Source organism: Mustela erminea, chromosome 13 (genome assembly GCF_009829155.1).
Source record: "Mustela erminea isolate mMusErm1 chromosome 13, mMusErm1.Pri, whole genome shotgun sequence".
Taxonomy (NCBI): domain Eukaryota; kingdom Metazoa; phylum Chordata; class Mammalia; order Carnivora; family Mustelidae; genus Mustela; species Mustela erminea.
This window is the reverse complement of record NC_045626.1, coordinates 52,768,796-52,794,927: the sequence shown is the minus strand read 5'-3', so window position 1 is coordinate 52,794,927 and position 26,132 is coordinate 52,768,796. Positions and strand designations below refer to the sequence as shown.

The window sequence follows — 26,132 nt, the reverse complement described above, 5'->3', positions numbered from 1 at the left end:
ACGCTGCCTTCTCTTACTGTTTTGGTTGCAATGTTACCAGCTAATCATGACCTTGTATGTATGGGTGTAGTTCAAGGGAGTGGGTGTTATCAGAAATCACGGTTCTCTATGCAATTGCCTCTGATTTTCTCATCCTGCTTCCATTAGAATCTCAGCAACTTTTGCTTAGTATCTCTCAGGGAAGGCCTCCAGCTGCCCCCCAGTCCCACCCCCACCTTTGCCTCCTTTCTTAAGCTTCTCACAATTAGTTGCTCTGTCAGATCATAGAATCTTGGGTGGATTACTTTTCCTGTATGAATGAGAATGAGAAAAGGATTCGTCAAAGTGGAGGATTCCAACTTGCAAGAAAATTATGGCTTAAATAAAAATGCCTTACTCGTGGTATTTCAGCGAGCTGTCACAGGTCCTGGAGAACATCTTTCATGTCAATGATAGAATACCCTCGGTTGACCAGCTGGATCAAACATCACCTTAACTAACAACAGGCACCGACTATTGACCCCTTTTATGTTTCAGAAACATCCCTATGCGCCTTACATTTGTTACCTTACTTAATCATTGTGTCCCTCTAGCGATGGAGATAGAACTTGCTCCATTTTACAGAGGAAGAAACTAAGAATCTTGAAGAACAAATAATTTGCCAAAGAACATACACCTAGAAAGAAACCACAATACCATGCTCCTTCCCAAACACTGAGTTATTTCATTCACTTTTTCTTATCGTCGCTTCTCAACAATACGGCTAACAATGTTTGCCTTTTATAGTCTCACAAGTGCTCTCTGAGATGATTTAATACTCCTTAATTATTTGCTTCATGCCTCATTTACTCTCTATGATGATAACCCTTTGTCTGATCCTCATTATTGCTATACATCCTTCATAGGGGCAAAGCTGCGACTATGTTTATTTCTAGCCTCTTAAGCACTTTTTATTTCATCCTTCGCTTTTACTTGGGCCTCTAGAAGTGAAATGTATCATTTATCATCCTAAATAGAGATGGGAGAAAAAAAAAATTACTTCTCTCCTAACAAATTTGGAGGCTTTCTAGTGTAACCTTTCCTTCATAAAACCTCAGGCTAGGTTTCAATAAAGCTATTTCTTTTTATAAGGTTGTATCAGAGCAGTTCTTGTTTATAGACTGTTGATATTTTTAGCTTGAGCTATTTATTATGGAGAGAAATTAAATTGATCTCTTGAGGCTTTCTATATATTTGGTCTTTTCTTGTCTGACTTCAGCTAACATCAGCATCTTCTCTGTATTTTATCAGAACACTCAATAAGAAACAGACGTTCAATGTATTTTTTGTCAGGGGTTTGGACACTACTCTTCAATTATATAATGCTGAGTAGAGAATACACCTAGGAGTTCCATGTTAAGAGAGCTTCTCTTAGAATCCCAGTATGAAATCCTATGTTTCAACATTTCACCGGTCCTCAGAGAATGAGAATCCAAATTCCACAGCTGACAGGGACTTTTGAGTTCCTCTGGAGAAGCTGCCTCATTACAGATGAGCCAACAAAGATGACATAACTTGATGGTAGTCAAACACCTTGTTAGAGAAGAATCAGGATTCAAATCCAGGCCTTCTGACTCATAAAATAATAACATCTTTTTAAAAATTAGAAACATGGAGACAATTTGGCCCAACTTCTTCTACTCCTGTTATTTCCTTTACTATATATCTAAAACTTGGTCAGCCAGCCTTGGGCTTTAAATCTAGAGCTTTTTCCAGGAAATCAGGGCCTACTCATCAGAACATATTGGCTTTTCGAGGCAGGAAGGATATAAATATGAACCCAAGAAAAGGCATCTGCAATTTATCCAGCAGTATCAATTGATGTAAATACTTTATATGCCATTCTCAGGGGAGGCAAATAAGCATTTCATTTAGTCATTATCTTCTATCATGTAAAATAACTAGAGATCAGAGTTCTTTAAAAAAGTTGGTTATTTTTTAAAAATCTTGAATTTTAAAATACCTCCCCTTTTTATCAGCATCACATGTGTCACTCTGTGGAACTAGAAATAAAGTTTTCTCCATGAAGATCCTGGCAAGAGAAATTCTTTCCTACTGAAGCTCCTGGTCACAAATTAATTTGAGAAATGCCCTTCGATTAATCCCTTAAGATGTCATTTTATCTCTGATCCTAAGGAACCAGCTGAAGAATATGACAAGAGAGTGTTGTTTTCAAGTCCACTTAAACCTCTTGAAACTTCTCTAGAGAAATGCCAATTCCTGGGGCACCTGGGTGGTTCAGCTGAGTGTCTGCCTGCAGCTCAGGTAATGATCCCAGAGTCCTGGGATCGAGTCCCACATTGGGCACCCACTTCTACCTCTGCCTCTACCTGCTGCTCCCTCTATTTGTGCCACCAAATAAAAAATCTCTATTAAAAAAAGAAATAAAGAAATGCCAGTTCCTAGTTCCCACGCTGCTGCTGGAAATGGTGGTTACATTGAACACTGATGAGCCTCCATTTTATGTTAAGAATGTTTGCTCTTGTAAATGAGTTGAAATCATCCTCTCTTCTTTCACCAAGACAGCTAGTTCCACACTTTCTTAGGTCCCACCAGATCCCCTGTGATTCCAGTCTTGTCTCATCCCACTAGGACTAGATCATCTTTGTTTGCTCTGCTCATCTTTCAGTAGGGTTATGGAATCAAGAGCCAGAAGCACAGGTTCAACAAAGACCTTCTCCATTCTTTCCAGGCCCACGTTTGTGAATGGTAGCATTTCTTCATGGAGAAAATGACCATGGGTAAACAATATTTTTTTCTCCTGGATTTTCAATGACTAATCTTTGAGGATGAAAGAAAATAACACATCTGACAACTGAGTAGAATATTTAAAATCAAGACTTTCTCAGAATAGTTAAACTCTGTGATCACTATACCAACCTGTAAAGCTTTCTTCTGCCCTCGAGCCTACGACATCAGTGCCATCCTTTCTGAATCATACATTGCTGTGCCTTGAAGGCAGAGGTTACAGCTGGTCATCTTGTGGTTTCCTTCATTTAACCCTAAGCAATTTGTGATGTTTTGATTTTATTTTGCTCCCAGTTCTGCTGTCACAATCATAGAGAGATAACAAATGGGGATCTCCAGCCCATCTGTCCTGTCATGTAATGGCATGCCTCTGCCAGAGAACATGAATATTTCACCATCAGCTAGAGCTAGGAAAGCCACAAATATTACACAACCTCAACCAGGATGTCTTGTGAGGGACTGCTCTGTTCTTGTTGGAGAATAGTTCATAGTGTATGCTATTCTCCTGGAAAACAGCTCCCTATTAGATCCCTAACGGAAGTCAGAAAATTATAATGGTGCCTCATGTCCCGAAGTTGGTTTTCTTAGCCAAAGCAGCATTGAGCTCATAGGCTTTATCATATACTCCCATATACTCTATATATGTCTCCCATATACTCTATAATGCCCACTGCCCATGCGTCTTAAGTGATCAGTAAGGGACTGAGCTGTGAGGAATGATAAAAACTGTAGATGGTCATCACATGCTCTTTCCCAGTGATTCATAGTCAGGTGAGACTACATGTGTCAAGTATCTCAGTCCAGAGCTGTGTTTTCCTGGAGGTTAAAGATGATATTAACTCTTATAACAAAAAGAATGATAAGGTTGAGTCGCTTCTATGATTACAGAGACCTCACTCTTTTTTAAGTTAGGAAGGACATCTGGTACAGAATTAAGGAATAATATAGGAGAATGGGGGTCAACAGAGCTTCTGTGAAAAAGTAAAAATCCACTGGAGAGAAAAACATTCTCTACAAAGATATGGGGGCCTTGGTAATCAAGAACATAAGGGTCACAATTTAAGCACAGACCACCAATGATGGTGATAGCTCTTCTTGTTCACTGACCATCCACTGTAAGCTAGGCATTGCCCCCCAACATACAGAAACACAGGACACATGCCACACATGCATGTGTCATCCAAATATCCAACACACTGTGATGTATAGCAGAAATAAGTGCTTACATTTCCTCTACCGGACTCTTGTTGGCTATCTAGGTAGAACGAGAACAATTTCTAAGACAGCTGGAGTAGGGAAAAATCCTATTCTGTTCTCTATAAATTTGGGAATGAAGTTGAGTAGTAGAGTAAGCTGTCAGAACATTGTAATATTGATTCTGCCCTGTTTTAATTCCAGATCCTTGCTAGTTCTTATGAAGAAAAAATTAAAATATATTCTATCCAAATGTATAAAGCAATTATTTATTGTTGTAGGGACTACAAGGATTAAAGCAAGAGTCTTCAAGAAGTTCAGTTTATTAGGACGATAAGACACAAAAATAACAATCATATTAAACACAGCATGCTTTGTTTTATGAAAGATGTAAATTCACACAAGAACTTTTAGAATTTCTAGAAGATGAGGGAAAAGGAGAGAAGGTGTGGTGGAGGTGCCATTTGAGCTGGGCCTATGGGACTTTCAGAGGCAGAGATATGAAGATAAATCCATTAACAGATTAAGCATAAGGAATCATCAAACAAATGCTCTGAAGGTAGGAAAGCCCAGGGTATGTTCAAACAAAAGTAAGTAGTTGAGTATTACAGAAGGATTGGATCCATGAGGTGGACAGTTACAGACACACTGGAAATATGGACCTCCCCAGCTAATGAAAATCACTTGCTGTTTAGCTGAGAATTCTGGATTTAAACCCTGGGGAACCACTGAAGGTTTTTAAGCACAGAAATTTCTTCAGAACTGCCCCAGAAATATATAGATGATGAGTCATGTTGGAATAGATATAAGTGATAGCTGGGCAAGAAGATGGAAAATTCTCTTGTTGAATTAGGGTCCAGGCCAAGGATGAAAACACATGAAACCTGTAGAAAGCTGCTCACTGGGGAAAAACACAGAAGTGCCAGAGTTCACAGATGGCCCTTGGGGAGAGAGTCTGCTGCACAGAAGTGATGAAGGTGTAAGATTAAAAGATTGTGGCCAAAGGAGTACTTTTGCTCCCAATCACTTAGGGCTGAAATTGTTCTGAGAAATGCTGATATCTGAAGTATCACTGGTCTGATGGTTGAAGAGCCAGAGTAGAGATAAAGATCCCTAAAGTTGGGGAAGTTTTGTGAGGCCATAAACATGAGTATTGACATCTTGGAGGACAGGATGCAAAGGTCAATAAAACAGAAGCTAAAATCACTATGTAAGATGAGGAATATTGTGGAAGTTAATAGATGTAGACAGAGAAAATGGTATAAGTAGTTTACCCTCAAAACAAGAGAGTCTATAGAGTGGTAGTAACAGAAAAATGATCTATAAATGACAGTGGGAAGTATGATGATGAACAAAAAAAAAAACAAAAACTGAGAACATTGATAATATCTAGGGAGAGAAACCTGTTGACTGGGAACCGGGAGAGGAAAGAGACTTCACTGGCTACCTGCTGAATCTTGAGGTTTAAACCATAAAAAGGTGCTACCTTTTCTGTTTAATTAATGTATTTTTATGTGTACATTGACCTTAGCATTTCTTCTCATGAAAGGGTAAGGAGAAGTGGCTTCAAACTGGCAAGGGCTTGAGGGTAATGGGATTAACAAGGAAAATTTGGTTTCCTTGAGGCAGAGATATGGAAGGAGGGAATGACTCATGGTGAAAAGGGCCGCCATAGGTTCCATGGTGCATACTGGTACATACTGGAGCTCATATTGGTTCATAAGAACAACTGTGAAATTTTCAAGTGAGTTGATGTCAAGTTGGTGGCTTCCAAATAGCCGTGTGGTAGAGTTTACACTTTGGAAATCAGCAAGTATGATAAATTAGAAGCCCCCTCTCCCTTCATTCAAAGAGCCTACTACTGTTCAACCTTAGAGCCCACCTCTGCATAGGCATCATGGAAATCGCTATTAGCCAGTAAACGGTGGAGTGAGTCCAAAGGAGCTGGGAATAGGCAGTTAACTGCAGTATCTTCTTAGTAGTGGGGAGGATAAGATTTATTCACCCAAGTTCTCATTGAAATGCTGGTATTCTGACCCAGCCCCTGCAAACTGACCTTTCAAATGTAAAACTGTGTCTGTCCAAGGCTTGCAGCTTGGTGATATGCAGGTGATAAAGCTGTTCTTTGCAATGGATTTTCTCACAAGATATGGAAGTGAAAACAAAAGCATGCAAGACTCCTTTTGCATAAATCTGTCCAATTTCTTGAACATTAGATGACATGTACAGGACACATTTTTTCCTGTCAACTCCTTCCTTCTTTTTGACCTTCTCCTCATAGTCTTCTTTTGTAATCACATTTTCAGATGTAGACATAGGCATCTCCAGTGGGAACTGAGATTACCCTTTCCCTTGCCTTGCTAGCATAAACCAAAAATTCCATGCCTTGAATTCACTGTGAGGAGCAACATGGACTAAAACCAGGTTCCTGGTTTTGAAATGGAGATTTTATGAGAATATCCAAACCAATTATTTATGGTATGATAGGTCTTTTTCATTAAAACCATGCAAACTCAGTAAGCAAGCTAGATAAGTAGGCTTTTCCAACCAGTATTGAATTGAATTCCAACCAGTGAAAAGCACTGAAAGAAGTTAAAAAGTAAAGATGTAAAAAAGAAAGGAAGTTAAAAAAGAAGTGCAAAAGGAAGTCAAATGCATAGCCTTCAGTCCCCAAGGAATTTGGAAGGTCAGGGACATTTTGCCTGGAAATGAAGGGACTCAGACTCAGGTCAGAGAACCCCAAACTCTTCTGCCTGGAACTGTCATTACAGAATGCTCCTAATCTCTCTGGACTTCAGAGTTCTCATTGTCTCAGTCAGTTCGGGCTGCTATAACAAAATACCACAGACTGAGTAGCCTGTGAGGAAGAGAAATTTGTTTCTTAGAGTTCTAGAGGCTGGAGGTCCGGATCAGAGTGCCTGTATGGTCAAGTTCTAGGTCTGGTGAGGTCCTGCATCCCAGTTCATCCACAGCATCCCACATAACCTCACCTGGCAGAGGAACCAAGCAAGCTCCTTCTGGCCACTTTCCTATGGCACTAATCCCATTCATGAGGGCTTCACCTTCACTACCTAATAAGCTCCTAAGGGCCTCATCTCCAAAACTACCAAACTGCGTATTAGGATTCCAACATGTAAATTTTAGGAGGACACAAACATTCAGAACATACTGGAGCTCATAACACAATACTCATTTTGTTCAGATTGTGGAAGTGCAATGAGATCACACACACACAAGTCAATCCAGTGCGTGGTATATGGCAGTTGCTCAATAAATCCAGTGGGGGAGGGGTGACAGTGGTGGAGTTGGCAGAAATGATGAAAGTGATGGAAGTTAGGGGAGGTGGGAGAGGTGGAGGTCATAGGGGTGATAGTGTAGAGATGGTGGTGAAGATAGGAATGGGGTGGGTAGTGATAGCAGAGATGATGATGACAACGGTGATAGTGGGGGCGGTGCTAGTGGATGGAGGTGGACATGGTAGAGGGGGTGATGCTGGAAGAGATGATGGTGAGGCGGGAGGGGTGATGGCAGCAGCTTTCACTGTGACAGTCATCCTCCTCTCATAATTCACGTACCAACCACGGCTAGAACAGTAGTATTTTATCAGAATGTTTACTTATGAGTATCCTATCAACAGGGATGTTCTATCCACTAGTACTTCTAAAGAGCAATAGTATAAGATACGGGAACAGTGCTCTAATGGAATGCAGAGGTCACTAAGTGCAACTGAAATGCAAATAATGAAAATGCTGTGGACCGAGGGCCAGAACAGAGACAGCAGAATGCTAAAGGAAGGCCAGAGAGGGATCGATTGTGCCTGAAACGGTTGGGAAGGCTCCACTGTGAAAGGCAGTGAGTTGATTCGGAAAGTGGCAAGAAACTGTTAGCATGGAAAATGGTTTCCAGGCAAAAAGGCAGCACATGCAGAGGAGTGGAAGCACAGAAGTCTGTGGTGTGTGAAGGAAAGAGTGAAGCCAAAGACTAGGTAGGGTACATGGAGGAAGTAATGGAAGAAGAGGCTGGATCTACACTGAGAGGGGCCTTGAATTTGATGCTTTGAGCAACAGAGCCGTTAACTGTTTTTTAGGTAAGGAAGTCACATTTAGGGAGAAAGAATTAAAGAGGGAAAAGACTGAAGACGGGCCAGTTGGAACACAAAAGAAAGGGTCCAGACTAGAGGACAGAAGGGCTTGCCCAGCCTGGCACTGAGGGTAGGGAGAGGAGAACAGGTGTGAGGACAGGAACTACAGGAAAAGGAGTGAGCTTGGATAAAGTTCTTCCCAGCTTCTCTGCATTTAATGTGCCCTGATGTAAGTGATGTGCTTGCCACAGTATCCGTAAGCAGCTGAAATTGAGCCAAGAATGAGAGAGAATACAGTGACATTAAAGGAAGACAGAATAAGGGGCGCCTGGGTGGCTCAGTGGGTTAAGCCGCTGCCTTCGGCTCAGGTCATGATCTCGGGGTCCTGGGATCAAGTCCTGCACCGGGCTCTCTGCTCAGCAGGGAGCCTGCTTCTCTCTCTCTCTCTCTCTCTCTCTCTCTCTGCCTGCCTCCCTGTCTACTTGTGATCTCTCTGTCAAATAAATAAATAAATAAATCTTTAAAAAAAAAAAAAAAGGAAGACAGAATAAGAATTAGAACTTGGTAGCAAGTGGTCTCTAAGAGTCTTAAACACTCCCTAATTCTCATTAACCTTTAAAGAAGAGAAATGAAGAAAAAGAAATGTCAAATTCTTTCTAGTGTGTGTGTTTCTCTAATCAGCAATTGAATAACTAAAGATTAGTGACCATGTTTCCCATTTAAAAAAAAAAAAACAAACTCTGAAAAAAATCTGGAATCCTCATAACTGATTTTTAATGGGGAGAAAAAAATGGAACGTTAACTTTCCAAAGCTACTTTCTGAATGTCACTGTTCTCTTTTCAATAATGCTTTTATTTTTCCTGAACAAAAATGTGTCTCATTGTAGAAAATTCTTTAGAAAAAATGTCATGAAACTCATAAATAACATGAATTATGCAGGACCTGTTGGCAATTGAAAGGATCTGGCTTCTCCTCTAAATGAAATGGGAACCATTTCTAAGTTTTAGTGAATGGGTTACATGATCTTGGTTTTTAAAGAATTATTCATGTTGCTCTGTTGGGATTAGACTATATGAGGACAAGGGTTAAATCATCTATGATTATTTCTTAGGGTGCCTGGGTGGCTCAGTGGGTTAAGCCGCTGCCTTCAGCTCAGGTCATGATCTCAGGGTCCTGGGATCGAGTCCCGCATCGGGCTCTCTGCTCAGCAGGGAGCCTGCTTCCTCCTCTCTCTCTCTCTGCCTACTTGTGATCTCTCTCTGTCAAATAAATAAATAAAATCTTTAAAAATTTAAAAAAAAATTTTAAATAGATTTTTAAAGGGACACCAGGGTGGCTCAGTCAGTTAAGCGGCTGCCTTTGGCTCTGGTTGTGATCCCAGGGTCCTGGGATCCAGGGCCATGTTGGGGTCCCCACTTAATGGGTAGTCTACTTCTCCCTCTCCCTCTGCCCCTCCTCATCTTGTACACACATGTGCACGTTCTCTCTCTCAAATAAGTAAATAAAATCTTTAAAAAAAAAAAAACAGAATTTTAATGGGGCACCTGGATGGCTCAGTCAGTTAAGCCTCTGCCTTCCCCTCAGGTCAAAATCTCAGCAGCCTGAGATGAAGCCCCACATTGGGCTCCCCACTAAGTCTGCTTCTCCCTCCCAAGTGCTCTTGCACTCTTGTGTGCTCCCTCCCGCTCTCTCTCTCACTCTCAAATAAATAAATAAATAAATATTTTAAAAATAAAAACAACAGATTTTTTTTTTTAGTGAAAAGTGGTGGGGTGCCTGGCTGGCTCCATTGGTGGATCATGAGACTCTCGATCTCAGAGTTGTGAGTTCGAGCCCCACATTGGATGTAGAGATTACTCAGAAATAAAATCTTTTTAAAAAATAGATAGATATAAATAAATCAACAAATTAAAATGGAAAGTGGAACCACTTCATCAAGATGGTATTTGCTTAGAATTTCCTACAAAGAATATTCCCATCGGTTATGCATGAGTATGTGTGGGAGAAAATAACTGTTTAGAAAGTTAGCTCCTGGGAGGCCAAGTTCAAAATCTGTTTTCTACCTCTATTAAAAAAAAAAAAAAAAAAAAAAAAAACTGGCTTTATTTCAGACTTAAATAATCAACTTTCAAAAAATGGTTACCGTTTCTGCTCAAGTACAGCCACGAAGCAGGAAATCATCAACTGCCAATTTAAGAGTGAAGAGAATCAAGAATCCCTTTCCTTATTTAGCAAGGCATTTACTGAGTACCTGCTGTATGCCAAGCATGGGCACTGTCCCTGAGGACATAGCAGGAACACTAACCCAGGCTCTGCCCCAACTTCAAGGAGCAGAGAACTGAGACTTATTTTTTTGAACACTTAAGCATATAATTGTTTATCATGGTTACAAGTGCTATAAAGAGAGAAATAAGTGTGTGTAAGGATCCTAGGGAAACCATGAAATTGGCAAACAGGGAAAATACACTGCCCCTTCCCTAAGGAACTCTTTCTTTAACTCCTGATAAGGGAATGGCAAAGCACAACGACTAGAAGAATGAATGAGAAGGAAAAGTTAACTGAAAGAAGTTAGTGTGGTTGCAACAGCCGAGATTGGCGAGAGGGAGAGGGAGGCGCAGGGCGTGGGAGTGGTCTAAGACAAAACAAGAATAAGTGTCCAGGTAGCCCCAAAAGCTATATGCCATAGGAAGGGTTTTGAAAATTTTGCAACAGAAGGCTGTTAAATGGTCTCAGCCAAAGGTCAAGCCGCTTAACCTATTCAAATGCTCTTTTTCTTCTTTAAGTAAAATTGACATAAGACAGTATATTAGTTTCAGGTACACATTGTAATGATTCAATATTTGTATATATGGCAAAATGATCACCACAGTAAGTCTAGTTAACATCTGTCACCATACAAAGATATTCTTAATAAAGTAAGCTAAAATAAAACTAATAGATGGAATTTGATTTCAATGTGCTTAGTAATGGAAAAGTTAACATTAGATGACTTATCAACCAAACATCAACCATTTCACTTACCTGATAGGTGTCAAGTGTTAATTTCAGGATATGGCTAATACAAGCATGGATAATCAGAACTGTTATTTACATTTAGAGACACTGAAATAGAAATTACTTAGAAATTTCTCAGAAATATAACACAATGATAGGCTTGATTGCATTTGTAAAAAATAACCTTGCATTTTTGCTTTAGGCTTAAAGAATGACAATCAACATTTTTGAGAGTCATTTCCCAAATGAAAAGGAAAACTCTGACATGAATTTGCTTCTGCAGGGTGGATACTGCACTCACGTAAAGATTTAGCTGACAACTAGCAAGAAGAATTTGGGAAATAAATGGGAGAAACAGCTGTCCAGGAAGGTATCAGTTGCCAGGTTTGTTTGGAATGCAGTGGAATTCCCAGGCCTAAGTGTGCTCTGCCAGCTTCATTTAGCTCATTGATGATTGCACGCCGTTTGAAAACCACATTAGAGTGCCCCATTTTCTAAGTCTCATCTCCTCTTGAAAAGGAATATATATTTCCGGGCTCCCACAGGATGCATAATTTTGTACCATTGTTAGTGATTATTACCACCATTTATTTTCCTAGTCATCCACCCATTCCACTTAGTGTAAGTCTAAATATGTCTCACACACGTTTAAAAATGCCATTTCTGGTTATACTTCAAAAGGCAGAAGTTGGTCAAAATAGTCTCACTCCAATGATCTTTTCCAACAATAAAAAGTTTTTAGCTTCTTAACAGTGTTTACTTCTTACATCATCATATATATAGATATATATATATGGTCACGAAAATGCAGTGTGAAATAAAATAAATATAGGGGCACCTGGGTGGCTCAGTGGGTTAGGCCTCTGCCTTCAGCTCAGGTCATGATCTCAGGGTCCTGGGATCGAGCCCCGCATCGGCTCTCTGCTCAGCAGGGAGCCTGCTTCCCCCTTCTCTCTGCCTGCCTCTGCCTACTTGTGATCTCTCTCTCTCTGTCAAATAAGTAAGTAAAATCTTTAAAAAAAAAAAAAAGAAAGAAAGAAAGAAAATAAATATATAAAGATTGGGGTTGTACAAGACAGCGAATATTTTTATTTAGCAAATACTTATCTAGCACCTGTATTTGAGCTATTGTTCAAAGATGCTATACAAATATGAACACAACAAATATTATACAGGGCATTCTATTTCTGACTTATGACAGACTTAAATTTACCCTCAACTCCTTAAAACTGAAGATATTCTGTTATAAGGCACCAAGTTAGTTCTATAGACCTGAATAGAGATATAGCACAGTAGAGTCCAATATTTGGTCAAAGCCATGTTGGAATGTGTTGAGGAGGGAGAATTTTTTCCCTACCCTCTTGTGTTTCCTTACTGAGGCCTGCAAATTAAATTTACAAAAGGCAGATTAGCAAGAGAAAAGACAGATATTTATTCATATACATGTTTATAGAAAAATATGACAGGCGCCTGGGTGGCTCAGTGGGTTAAGCCGCTGCCTTCGGCTCAGGTCATGATCTCAGGGTCCTGGGATCGAGTCCCACATCGGGCTCTCTGCTCAGCAGGGAGCCTGCTTCCTCCTCTCTCTCTCTGCCTACTTGTGATCTCTCTCTCTGTCGAATAAATAAATAAAATCTTTAAAAAAAAAAGAAAAAAGAAAAAAGAAAAATATGACTCAAGGAGGCAGAATTTGAGGCTTATACACTATCTTAATAGGAGAAGGAAGGCTCTTACAAATGACTTTTTTTTTTTAGAGAGACCACACACCCAAATGTGCACTCAGGGTGGGGAGGGGCAGAGGGTGAGGGAGAGAGATTAAGCAGACTCCAGGATCAACATGGGGTGGATGCAGGCTATATCTTACAACCCTGAGATGATCACCTGAGCCAAATCAAGAGTTGGATGCTTAACTGACTGAGCCACAAAGGCACCCCCACAAATGACTTAAGAAAGATAAATGAGCTCTTAGGAAACTAGTGAGGCATGTGATAGTTTCATGATAATGTCTTAAATATGGTGACACTCCTCCTGTCTAGTGACAAGAATCAATCCTTCCTGGTTGCAGAAACTCCTGGGAAATGGATTTGTGACCATTGAGTTCTTTTAGGAGTCTCTGCTTTTAGGCAGGTAAGGAAATTCAGGGGGGAAGCCTATTTCCAAATGCTATCAGCTTAAAATAATTGTATGCCACTTTGTAGTATTCTGGACACCTTCAAAAGGAACTTAGGGCCAAAGAAGACTGTCTTTGATCCCCCTTGCTGGTGGACATTCAGGCTCTGGGCTAGCCCTGAGGCTAGAGCTCTCCATGGGAATAGGACAAGGATGGACGCTTTCAGGTTCCAACAGACTCTCAGGGGTCTAAAATGTCAGAAATATGCTTAATTCCAACTCTGCACTGAGGATAGCCTCAGAGACAAGACGAGCACTAGAGACGTCCCACTACCTAGAACATTTCCTCATATATAGGGATTTTTAGTAATGTCTCACAGAATAGACTTGACCAGAATAGACTGGCTTAATCTCTACACCCCACCCACCCCACCCCATCATAGTGGGAAACTCATATGGTTCTCCTCAACAACAAACACACTTTACCAGATACCAGACACTACATACTATTAATGGCATCCTCATTTTGAGAAAACAAACACACAACAAAGTATAGTAAGTTTTCCAAGGTCAAACAGCTGGTTGGTGGCTCAGCTGATAGTGGTACATATTCAATTTCACTTCAAAATTCAAACTCTTAACAACCAAGTTCTACTGCACTAGCCTTCTTCCTCAAAAAGTTTTATTTTAACTGAATTAAAGTATAACAAATGGCTTGAAGAAGCTTTTATTTAAAGTATTAATGTGACAATATCATAACCTAAAAACTGCTAATAATACCAACCTCCTGACCCATCCTAGTGCAATAGAGTCTTCAGATCTGGCCATTTCTCCTGACATGAGATACTATCTAAAGCAGAGTAACATTGTGCGCAATATACATAGGGGAGCCTGACACCTGACTCACAGTGTCAGCTTCTTCAGGGTCGGCCCCTCCCTCAATACACGTAATCTGCCCCAGACCCCAATGCTTCTGGCTCATTGTCACTTGGCTCAGGGTTGATGGCCTTGGCCAACATGCCACAGTATCATCAAGCACAGCACTCTGAAGCTTGACACTTTCCTAAAAATATCTGCCCCAGTGAAATCTGTAAGTACAGTGGTAATAACTGATACACTCATGATTTCTCTAGAGCAGAGCTTCATTTGGGGAAGAGATGGAAGTTAAAGTCTGAATAGTTTTAGAACAGATAGATAGAATAGAATAGTATAGATTCCTAGAACTAGATACTCCCAACTTTAGGTTATTCTTACCACTCTCCCCCAATAGTTGGATGTGGCACCTGCACAGTTTCAGGGGCTTCGGACACTCCAAGTCCCATCTAGGGACCATGTTCTCCTGCCTTGGGTTCTGTTACCACACTGACTATCAGTTGCTATTGATTTAGCAGTGTATTCCATCCCTTTGTGAACAGCATTGTTAGAGGCAAGCAGAACATTTTTACTGGACACACGCTGTCTGCCAGGCACCACCTTAGTCATAGTGGATACAAAAATAAGTGAGGTCTAATTCTCACTTTCAAGTTTCCATCAGAGAGAGAAGCATGAAGGCAGAGAGGCATGACATTTGAGGTGTAGCCAATATGCCAAGAAGAAGTCAGGAAAGGCTTTATAGCACAGCAAATATTTGCGTTGTTTCTGGAGAAAGGGTAGGTGTAAAGCAGCCTGCTCACAGGACCATTTGTGTACTAAAATCGGCAGATTTGGATGTGATCAATTTCTTTTAAGAGCTACCGAAAACCTCTGGAGATTCCACTGAGGGTGGAGAAGAAAAGAGTCTTATTTTCACATGTTCACTCCACGTCTGTCAAACCATGTCTACATCTGAGGGTTAAAACTCTATTCTCCGACCCGAGATAAGCCTGGAAGCCGCATCCTGCCACAGACTGACCGCATTCTCCGGGCTTTCTCTGCAATGGCGCAACTAGCGCGCGCAAACGCCAGGGGGCAATGCAGTTTCATCAAAACTCCTAGGAACGGGTCCAGGTTTTGTTTTTGTTTTTGTTTTTGTTTTTGTTTTTCAGGTTTCGTTTTGACTAAGAAAGTTTACAGCATCCTGATGCAAAGGTGGAAACCCTTAATAAAAACAGTTCTACTAAGAAAAAAAAAAGTTTATATATCCTTACTTTAAAAGATTCCCGAATTGCCATCCAAATCGCCTTTCAGCATTTGTCCACAGCTGAACGTCTGGCAATATTATTTGCAAAAGAATTACTTTCATTTTTTTTCTCAGTATAGCTGTCTGATTTTCCCAGTCCTCTGCGTAAGAAACGGTTACGCTAGCCATCCCCTTGCTAGCCGGAGTCACACTGTTCGGACTCCGTTTCGCCCTCTGCCCAACCGTGGGCTCTACTCCCTCCGCGCCCATTCAGCGCATCCAGCTGCCTCTTTGGCTGGCGCTGCGGCTCCCTTTAAGGTAATTCCAGTCCGGGCCTGTGTTTTGTTTCCAGCTCTGCAGCCGCCAGGTGTCTGCCCTCCCTTAACCCCCAAGGATGAGAGATCAAAGGTGTGCCTACATCTGCCTCCTGACCAGCTCTTTAATCTGTTACATGTTCAAAAGGGACAAGTGCTGTATTATGCACTTAGGGAGGGAGGACGAATCAGAGAAGTGGAGAAAGGGGCAGAGTCCCAGAGTGTGTGAACTCAGTAAGAGGATGTGGAACATGTCTGTCTACGTTGTAGCCCTGCCATGTGGGAGTGTTTTCTTTTAAAAAGAGCAAAAATATCACGGGCAAATGGAGACCCCTGTTTCCCTGACTGGAGCCCTACTAAACCCGTTTAATGATAGTACACAGACCCATGTGGAGACCAGCATTAAAAGAAATCTAACAAGGCAAAGGAAAATACTTTTTAAATTATGAAATGGAAATTATACGGACATTTATAGCAACTTGGGCTTATTTCACTTCAGCAAAAAAGGACAGACTAAACACTTAAAAGAGATAAACTGAAAAATTTTGAGAAAGATTATTTCCAATAGATCTTCTACTTTCCACACCCACAGGAGTAAACAAGCGGGGAAATGCATTTTTTAAAACAGGAGAAAGCAAACTCAGTATTAAGAAAACAATTCTGGGGGCGTCTGGGTGGCTCAGTGGGTTGGGCCTCTGCCTTCAGCCCAGGTCATGCTCTCAGGGTCCCCGATGAGTCCCACATCAGGCTCTCTGCTTGGCAAGGAGCCTGCTTCCTCCTCTCTCTGCCTGCCTCTCTGCCTACTTGTGATCTCTGTCAAATAAATAAATAAAATCTTAAAAAACAAACAAACAATTTGGGAGCGCTGGTTATGGAGGGATAGGGCTCTTACCTAGACACGCAAGCTCACGCGCGCAGGCGTTCCTTCGCCCAGGGTTTTGGTGTCAGGACAATCTAGTAAGAATTATGTCTGAACTTAAACTTGGGAATAATGTAGCTAACTGGAGCACCCACAGCTTTCTTTAAATTCGGAATGAGTTTCCACCAAGGACATAGAAGCGAGCAGGCACGGGTGGGTTTCTCTCTCTGTACGCCTGTGCCGCGCATGCCCAGAAGCAACCTTCCGCTCTTCCTTGCCCCGGGCTTCCAAAAGCAACTGCAGCAGCTTGGGTTATGCCCAAATGCCTTCACAAGATAGTCGCAAGGTAGTGGTGACTTAATAGTAAGTCACGCTGTCCTTCCCCAGTTACAATGTCTTTGAATCAAATTTGTTCACAGTACGTGAGAGGGAAGAAAAGTGGCACAGGTATTAATGGCTAAGGGAAGCAGGGAGTCCTTATCAGCAGCATCAAATGTTTCATTCATCTACTTAGCAAATATTTGCTCAGCACTGCCTCCGGTCACACTGCTGGACTCCGGGAAATCAGTGATGATCAAAGAGTCTTGCTTTCTTTCTGTTCATAGAGTTTACTGTCTAGAGGTAGACAGTATAAATGAAATGAATGGCATAAATGAAATACTCTCCAAGATCACTGCTCTCAAAGAAAGAAACACAGTTCTTGTGGGAGAGTCTGCTTTAACAATGGAACTAATCTAGAGGGTCAGGGAGAACTTCTCTGAGAAAATCCTCATAAGCTAAGACCTGAGAGATCAAGAAGGGTGACGGGGGACACATGTCACTATTCAGGGAGCTGAGAAGGTGGGGTGGCTGTTGGGGTAGCTGCGGAACACAAAGCTCAGGACGCAATACAGAGTAAGCTCAGAGGATTGAGGCACCTGTAACTGTTTCCTGCTCATAACATATTACCTCAACACACAGCATAACAGCTTAAAAACAGCTACTTTATTATATCCAAGATCTTATGGATCAAACCTAGGCCCTCCAGGCTAGCATTATTCATACACCTGGCACCTTGGCTTCTGTGGCTAGAAGTGTGGGCTCAGCTGAGACAGCTGACAAAACCCCTATAGGGGGCACCTCCAGCACTGCAGCTTTAAGACTTCTTACATCACAGTTCAGGGCCCCCAGCGATAGTGTCCAAGAGATAGGAAGTCTTAAATCCTGGGCCCAGACACTAGCAGAGCATCCTTTTCACCATCTTCTATTAGTTGAAGCAGTCACAGAGCACCCCGCCCCCAGATCAAAGAAAATGACAGAGATGTCACCTCTCAATAGGAAGCATTTCAAATAATTTGTGGACATTTTTAGTCAGCTACAGTCCATCCTCTGGACACAAATTATTTAGACTCTTCTGTAAGGCAAAACAGACTCCTTCCAAAGCCCTCCAGAAATCGCATTATGGCATGAAGTTCAAGTTTGAGGTGCGGGTTCTTACCAGTGAAATAAGATTCAGGTGTTGCTGAGGATCCTTTGATCCTGTTCTCTAGTATACTTTTATCAATATGAAGACTTGTAAATGAAAATAAAAAGCTATCTGCTCCACGCACACCAGCATATACTGACGACACAGAGATGAGATCAGTGTAATGACCTCTCCTAGTCAGGAGTGGAAGAAGGAGGGGCATGGAGTAATCTACTGGTCCAGAGCAATTCTGAAGTCCATATGTTGCCAGTTCCTTCACTGGGGGCCTGGTCCTGTTGCCCAGGGATGAATCTTTGCAGTTCTTATCTCCTCCTCCAAACTCTTAATTGCACCTTCCGAGTCATCTATCCTGTTTCCTTAACGTCTAGGTCAGCTCAGGTATTTTGCTGTAACAAAATACCATAGACTGGGTGGCTCGAACAACAGATATTTATTCCTCACAGTTCTAGAGGCTGGAAAGTCTGAGATCAGGGTGCCAGCATGGTCAGGTTCTGGTAAGAACTTTCTTCCTATCCTGAAGATAGCCTCCCAAAGGCCCCATTGCCAAACCCCATCACACTGAGGATTAGTTAGGGATTCAACATATGAATTTGGGGCAGGGGACAGGAATAGGGGACAAGACTCAGTCTATAGCACATAAGATGTCATTTGCAACTGATTAATTTTATCAGTCTAGTCCCTGCCCATAGATGCTTGGAGGCTTTAAAGATTCTCACTCTGAACTACCTCTGCCCATTTTTGTCCACACTGATGATGTATCCGCTAAACACTTCCCTTGATATCTTCATGGGCTTCCTATGAATCCTATTAGACATCACTCTAATAGACAAAACACATGCAGTTTTCCTCCAGACAGGCACTTCTCTGGCCTGGGCTCAGGGTGCTGTGGAACCACCTTTTTAGAAGACCTTTCATCTCTTCATAAGTTTTTGAGGCACATGCTTAAATCTTTCTATAGTCATAAAAATGGGTCTTACAGCTATACCCCTGAGATAGTCCTCATCCTCAGTAAGTTTCATACTTTGGGAGCTTTTGTCATTGGAAAGGCTAAGATTATGAAACCCTGTTATCTTTAAAAAAAAAAAACAAAAACAAAAACACCAACAAGTCCTAGATCTATATTTCCTCTAAATTTTGCTTGAAAACTGAAGTCCCTTTCTTTGTTTAACACATATTTTTTTACCTGTACTTTATTATATACAACTCTTGGAAAAAACTAACTAGCACTCTACATGTTTTTTCCTGGAAATCTTACTAAAAATCTACAAACTCATTAGGTATATGAGTTTATATATATCTAAATATGTTATTTATTTTAGGTATGTTTTCTGTTTTTCCATGTTACTATAGGTCATAACGTTGCCAAACATCCCACCACTACATCAGATGACTTGACTTTCCTTCCAGTCTCCAAGGATAGTGTTTTCCCTGTCCTCCCAGCTTCCACCAACAGTTTCCCCAGGGCATTCTAGCAACTTCCCTCATCTTACGTTGTTTGTCAGAATGTCTACCATGGCCTCCATGCTCAGGACTTGTAACATGGTGTCTCAGGGTTCTCAGAGGGAGTGATCCAAGAGACAGGAAGAGACTGCCAGGTTCATGGGCCTGGGCACAGACAGAGAGAAACACAGTGAGAAAGGAAACACAAGCAGGGGGAGTGAGAAAGGGACAGGCAGGATTCCCTCTGAACAAGGAGCCCAATGCAGGGCTCCATGCAGGGCCCAATGCGGGGCTTGATGCAGGGCTCGATCCCAGGACCCTGGGATCATGACCTGAGCCGAAGACAGACACGTAACAACTGAGCCACCCAGGCAGTCTCATTTCCACTTTATTTTAAAGGTCACAGTAGTCACAGAGTTTGCCCAAATTCAAGAATAAGTGGGACACAACTTCTATTCCTCTGTGGGAGGTGAACGGAAGAATTTGTGGGCATTTTTATTCTGCCACGAGTAACCTCATGAAGGACTATGCAAGTCCTGTTAGGGCTTTCAATCTTGGACTAAAGAATAATGAAAAGTGGGGCACCTGGGTGGCTCAGTGGGTTAATGCCTCTGCCTTTGGCTCAGGTCATGATCCCAGTGTCCTGGGACTGAACCCCGAATCGGGCTCTCTGCTCAGCAGGGAGCCTGCTTCCCTTCCTCTCTCTCTGCCTGCCTCTCTGCCTTTTGTGATCTCCGTTAAATAAATAAAATCTTTAAAAAAAAAAAAAATGAAAAGGCATTTAAGAATTTTAAAGGGTGAGGGGTATGACATAATTGGACTTGCCTTTGAAAAGACCACTCCAGCTACAGTATGAGAATGCATCGGAAAGAGGACATAAAAAACTGAATGGTCCTTTCTTGGTTCCTCTTTCTCGATCCCTATCACATTATACAGGTTCGTGTGAGCATTGCTATGGCAGCTTGCCCTAAGGTGATGACAGTAGAGATAAAAGAACTGCAAATTCTTGAGGCATTTGGATATAAAATCAATTAGTTGATATTTCCTGAAGACCATTTACAGCATAACCTTGACTCCAATTCGTTGATAAAATGACTTCTTGGGAATCTATTTAACAGTATAATCCTGAAACCTAAATATTACTGTAATTTATGTATATTTATGCCACATGGCAATGTTCACTGGCCTCCACGAAGACCAGCCTCCAAGTAGAAATAGACAGTGGTCAATATAGTGAAATCTGAGCATTCTGCTCAACACTATCCACAATTAAGACAACATGTTTGATTTACATTTGCAGGGATTGATAAAATTCTCTTTTTAGGATCTCAGGAAACACTTGGGAATGACCACTTATTCAATAGATAAATACTTGAGTATTTGCTCTACGCCAGGCATGGTTCTAGTCACGGGAGTTAAAGCAGCAAGCAAAACAAACCAGGTCTCTGCTCTCATTCTGCTTACACTGTAATGGGGCAGAGAGATATAAACAAGGAACCGAGTGATAAATCAGTGACATAATCCCAAATAGGAATAACTGGCATAGAAGAAATAAGTAAGAGAGAGGGTCTACAGAGTTCTTACTGGGTCTGCTCTAAATACAAGAATCAAGGAAGGGCTCTCTGAGGGAGGGACAACTTGAAGTAAAATCTGAAGAGAAGGGGCTGCGCAGGAAGATCTAGCGGGTCAGGGGAAAGCACTCACCGCAGAGGGAGGCACCCCATGGGCAGAAAGGAATTAGCACTGCAGGGCACTAGGCACCAGGGAAAAGACCAAAGTGGCTAATGAATCTTGGAAAAGGGAGAAAGTCAGATGACATAACAATATCAGCAGGAATATATGACATAGGGCATTGACAGGTTTAAAAATTTTATTACCAATCCAACAACAATTAGGTGTCACTGGAAGATTTGAGTGAGCCCTTGTTATTCACACTTAAACATGGATTATTCTAACTTGACTCTCAAAAATTATTTTATATCAACTGAAATTAGTAATTAGGTGAATTAGGTGAGAGAGGTAAGAAAGAGGGTGGAACAACTTTGGAATTGGGGAAGTGTTACTGAAAGCTTACCCGGGTAGTGATTCGCTCTTACTTGCAGGAAAACAATAGACAGGGTCTGCACAAATCACCCACAAGATTAGGAATTTTGCTACATTAAGATGTCAAGTTGAGGTGTCTTTTCCTTCTCTCTCTTTTTTTACATTTTATTTTCTAACACTTGCAGATGATGAAACTTTAAAGGGAGGGCTAGGGAGGAGTAGGATCCACTGTGTGTCTATATACATATATGTATGTGTTATGGCTTACCCTGAATTCCAGGCAATGTCAATGTCAGCCAGTCACCAGATAACGTCTATCGTGTGTCCTGGAAGTCAACAGTGCTACATGTAGCTTTTCAGCATCAACATCAACCATTTCTTAAATATTCAAATTTTTTAAAATATTCGTATTTTAAAATAAAATGTCTTCCCCTCATTCTACAATTTCTGTATAATATTAAAAGTAGCTATCTAATTAGATTTAGCTAATTCTATATTTTCACTACAACACAGTTATTTTGCAATATCTTTATAAAGGCCTGTCCTACTATAGGAAAAAGCTTCATTTGGGGTTTAAAAAAAAAATAGGAGACGTCTATATGGAGTTGATGAATCACTAATGTTTTTAAGATAATGTTAATAATTAGAGCTCTAAAATCAGATGTTAATTTTTTTTAACTTACCTTTTTCTCCTTATTCAATAAAAGTATTACTGGGCTCTGGTCCACCACCACCCACAAATCCCATAAAAATTTGTTTTGATTTTCTTGTTCTACCAGCATAAAGCCTGATCAGAGCACCTTGATTAGAGCACACTGTTGTCCTTTTATCTCAATGGCAGTTGCTGACACCATGGTTATACACAAAAATAAATATGGCTAAAAAAAATCACTATCATGAACTGATTTCCTGTATAAGAATCCTCCAGTTAAAAAAAAAAAAAAAAAAAAAAAGACAGGATCATTGTTTAATAAGCCAGTGACTCATACCTCTTGGCATAAGTGGGCTTGCCAAGTCCATTTAGGTTATGTTCGTGGTTGACTGTCAGTGACTGTTATTTCCCGGGTGACCTATGGATAGTATGTATGACAGTTTTAAAAGGTTTGAAATTACTGGAAAAATAATAGCAAATGCTAAGCTTACTTACATGTACTTCGTTCTGTTAAATTATTACCCCTTTTATGAATAGCTCAGGAAGTATTCTGAAGATCAAGATTTTCTTCTGTGGGCCTGAGTGGAAAGGAACATCAGTGGTGACAACGTTATGCTAGATTTGGTTCATACCAACTTGCAAGAGCAAATTCTTTTATTTTGGGGTGTTCTGTGAACCCATTATCAAACACAGCCATTGTTATAGAAGATATAAACTTATAATTAAATTATATTAAAAACAAAGGTAATAAATACTTAAAACTCTTTCCTTTCTCATCATTTGACTACAGTTTACTTTCCATACTCTTGAGGTTGTTTATAACAACTGTACTTGCATGGTCAAAATACTACCTAATGGTATTTATTGTTCCTTGCCCATCTCTTTTCAACACCACATTCCCTGACATCAGGCTGGTCGCCTGAAATAGGCCACAGTGGAAGTACTTACCTAGTGTTGAAGTTGAAAGAGTTTTAATGTAATGAAAATAATTTATATGACAGCATGAAAAATAGTTCAGCAGTAAGCCACAGAAGAGATGTAGTGATAATTAAATTTATTGGGAAAAGAGCAGAGTGGGATGAAACGCAATGCGTGATTTTGTCCAATAGTGATTGACTTGCTAGCTAGGAATACAAGAGTTGGACCAAACTCAACAAAAGCATTCTGCGTGAATCAATTGATTATACAGAACCTGAAATAAAGAGCATTGTGTATTTTGTTATTTTTTTAGATTATGTATCATACATCATTTATATCAGTAAAAATCAGGAAAAACACACCTACATTTATATGCATACTTTTTGCCCTGGAGAGTCCTTTGTTAAACATTGACCAGACACTACTGGTTCTGCAGGAAAGATGAAATTCGATAGGTAACTTAAAAGGAACTTTTTCAGAAAGCTGTAGTGGAGAGCAAGTTTGTCTCTTTGTTAACAATCTGTTAAAATCAGTACGTGTTCATGCTCATACTAATTTGGCTTATCGATTTTGAAGAGGGTTTTGTTTCCACTTTTAATTTGAGACTCCTCTGGTTGGAAAGAGAACCAGAATGTCAATGACATGAAACTGTAAATAGATATTGTTGTTCAGCCTAAAGTATCATGGCTATCACATAGGGTTTGGGGAATATTATTTATAACTATGACATACCAAAAAAGGGAATTTTTAATCAAATCATAGGACCCAGTCTAATTTACCTCAATTAAGTGTTTAACTTCACTGAATTTAAATTTAAAGTCTTTAAATTCACTGAAAAGGCACATGAATATCCAGTCAAGAGTAATGTCTACTTGCTTCATGAACAATCTGACACCCTCAAGAAGCCCTTTTACTGACCTGCAGGGAGCGGGATCGCTGAACACATCTGACCAGTAAATGGCCTGTGGCCCAACCAGCTCAGAGAAGGAAGCTGCCAGATCACACCATGGTTTTTAACCACTTGTTATATATTTTGACAGCAACCCTGCCCCAACATGTATCAAACAATCTCTATACATAGCATTAAATAGAAAGTACTAGCCACTGGTGTCCCATTGTGTGAAGTTTCATCAATTCACTATCCAGCATGATTTATTTATAGAAAGTCATTCAGACAGACTTGGCCTTTGTTTTACCCAAAAACGTGTTAGATGGCTTATTCAGCAAAAAACTCCCCCAAATGGTTTTAGTGGGATTAATGAAGACATCATTTAGTCTAACAATGGACTGAAAATTACTTTATTCTCAAAGTTGATGTTTGTTTAGTTAAATCCTCAAAATACCAGCAAAAACTCTAGATCCGAAGCATGTGTGTGTTTTGAGAAGACGAGAAGAGGTCATTTGGGGCCATTATATAACTGCCACTTTTTGTTTTTATTCAAGGTGTCATAAAACTGAGTTCTGCAGTTGAAGGTACGTTTTCACAACCACAAAATCAATACTGTTTTGCTTAAAGGTTGCCTAGCGTGGCTTTGTAGCCAGAAAGCGTCTGTGGCAGCAGTGTGTGGTGCCTGTTCTAATTGCCAGCTGTCACCATTCCATCTGTGTCTCTCCTCGTTCTGGTCATTCAATGCCATGAGTCTCTCGGGCCTCCACCCGTGGCATGAACACTGACCCGAGAGGGCAGTCTTTAGGGGCGCGAACGTGTCTCGTTCTGTTTCCTGATGTGATTGCCTCAGATCCAAGGCTCTTTCCAGATCCCCTTGCTCTCTCCAGCAGCCTTATTTGAGGCTGGATGTAAAGTCTTGCCAGAAACCTTGCCCCCCATTCTTTCAGCAGGGCCTTCTCTACAGTGTTTTGGTCCCTCATCCCAACGTAGCCAACATGCTTGCCCAAGTCGGTGGGCATGGAGTTGTTCAAGCTCCCTGACGAGAACCCTAAGTGGTGAAGGCACTGACTGGCCTCAGATGCAGCTTTTCCCCAGGCAGTGTGATCCACCAGCACCCAGGAGGCACTAGGAGGACCAGCTTCTGTCGACGGTATTTGCATCATCCATATCTAGCAAGTGGCAATTCCCTTTAGCCATGCATGCAGAAAGTGAAGAAGAAAGGGAAAGGGGGTTTAAGGAAAGAGAAGGATTGGTGTGGGAGAGGACAGCAGGATTTTGCTAATCCCCAAGAGTGCTGAAAATACTCCATCATCTGAAATGATTAATTGGTTATTGGTATAAGGTTGATCTCCTTATCCTCATAGAAGCACACAGCACAAGTAGCCAATGTGTAATTTTCCCTTCTTGTGAGTCTCTGTGTTTGTTTTGGGTGTGTGTGTTCTCATTTATCGGGAGTCTGTCAGTCATGCTTCGAAGGTTCCTTCATCCCTACTTAATCAGGGGAGGCTCCTTGGAAGAGGTGGTGGGCTTTCAGGTGAGTCTTCACATTTAAAGGGAGATGTGGCTTGATGAATGAGCAATGCATGGAGGTGGGAAGTGGAAAAATGCCAGGGGGTAGGAGTGATGAGACCATCTGCTTAATTCAAGCACAGGGATTGGATGGGCTGGAGTCTGAAGACTGGGAGATGAGGGAGGAGCTCAGTCATGTACCCACAGGATTGGCAAACGCAAAATGGGGAACTCTGTGCCTTCTGTAGACTTAGTACCATCCTATTTCACAAAGCAAAGTTGAAAAGGCAGCATTTCTGACATTCACAGTGGAAAGCATGCTGCTCTTTTCAAGTAAGCGAGGGACCAGGAAAAGGTGCAGGCAGTGGTGTTTCCAGGTCAAGAAAGAGGAGCAAAATGATGTCATATTAAGCACAAGAGAGGGTTCCATGCCAGTTCCAGGTCTCTATGAGGCCAAGCAGGAGTCAAGTTTCCTCTGCATGGGAACATGGGAGTCTTATCGTGAGACTATCCAAACTTCTCCCAGCCTAACAAAACAGAGGAGACAGCAACAAAATCAAGCAGGTCCATGAGAATGGCCTTGTCTGCAGAAACTCCCAGTGGCAAATGAGCCACCGAGTTTCAGCTAATTATCTGTAGAACTCCAGATAACAGTTGGTCCACCCTGGGCAGTTTTGATGTTTAATCAAAGAATGGCTTTGAAGTCAGAGCTTTACGTTGCCTATTTGGCTAAAGCACTGTATTCCACTTGCAAAAAAGGATGGAAAGACAAAATAAATGTTTTAAAAAGCCAGGAGCCC

The 26,132-nt window shown here is 41.1% G+C and overlaps 1 protein-coding gene and 1 long non-coding RNA gene across 11 annotated transcripts in view; one reads left to right on the top strand and one right to left on the bottom strand.

Moving 5' to 3' along the window:
* Nucleotides 1–17,347, bottom strand: part of LOC116572480 — a 333,614-nt gene extending 316,267 nt beyond the window's left edge. Inside the window, exon 1 of the long non-coding RNA XR_004278355.1 lies at nt 16,450–17,347. This is a non-coding gene — a long non-coding RNA (uncharacterized LOC116572480). The remainder of the gene's footprint in view (nt 1–16,449) is intronic.
* Nucleotides 1–26,132, top strand: part of DLGAP1 (DLG associated protein 1) — an 876,459-nt gene that overhangs the window by 734,561 nt on the left and 115,766 nt on the right. For 8 of the 10 annotated variants that reach the window (XM_032311577.1, XM_032311574.1, XM_032311573.1 and 5 more), the window contains one exon: nt 24,378–24,407. The exons of the other annotated variants lie outside the window; for them this stretch is intronic. In XM_032311577.1, coding sequence (XP_032167468.1) covers nt 24,378–24,407 — 30 coding nt within the window. The remainder of the gene's footprint in view (nt 1–24,377; nt 24,408–26,132) is intronic. 10 annotated transcript variants of the gene reach the window in all.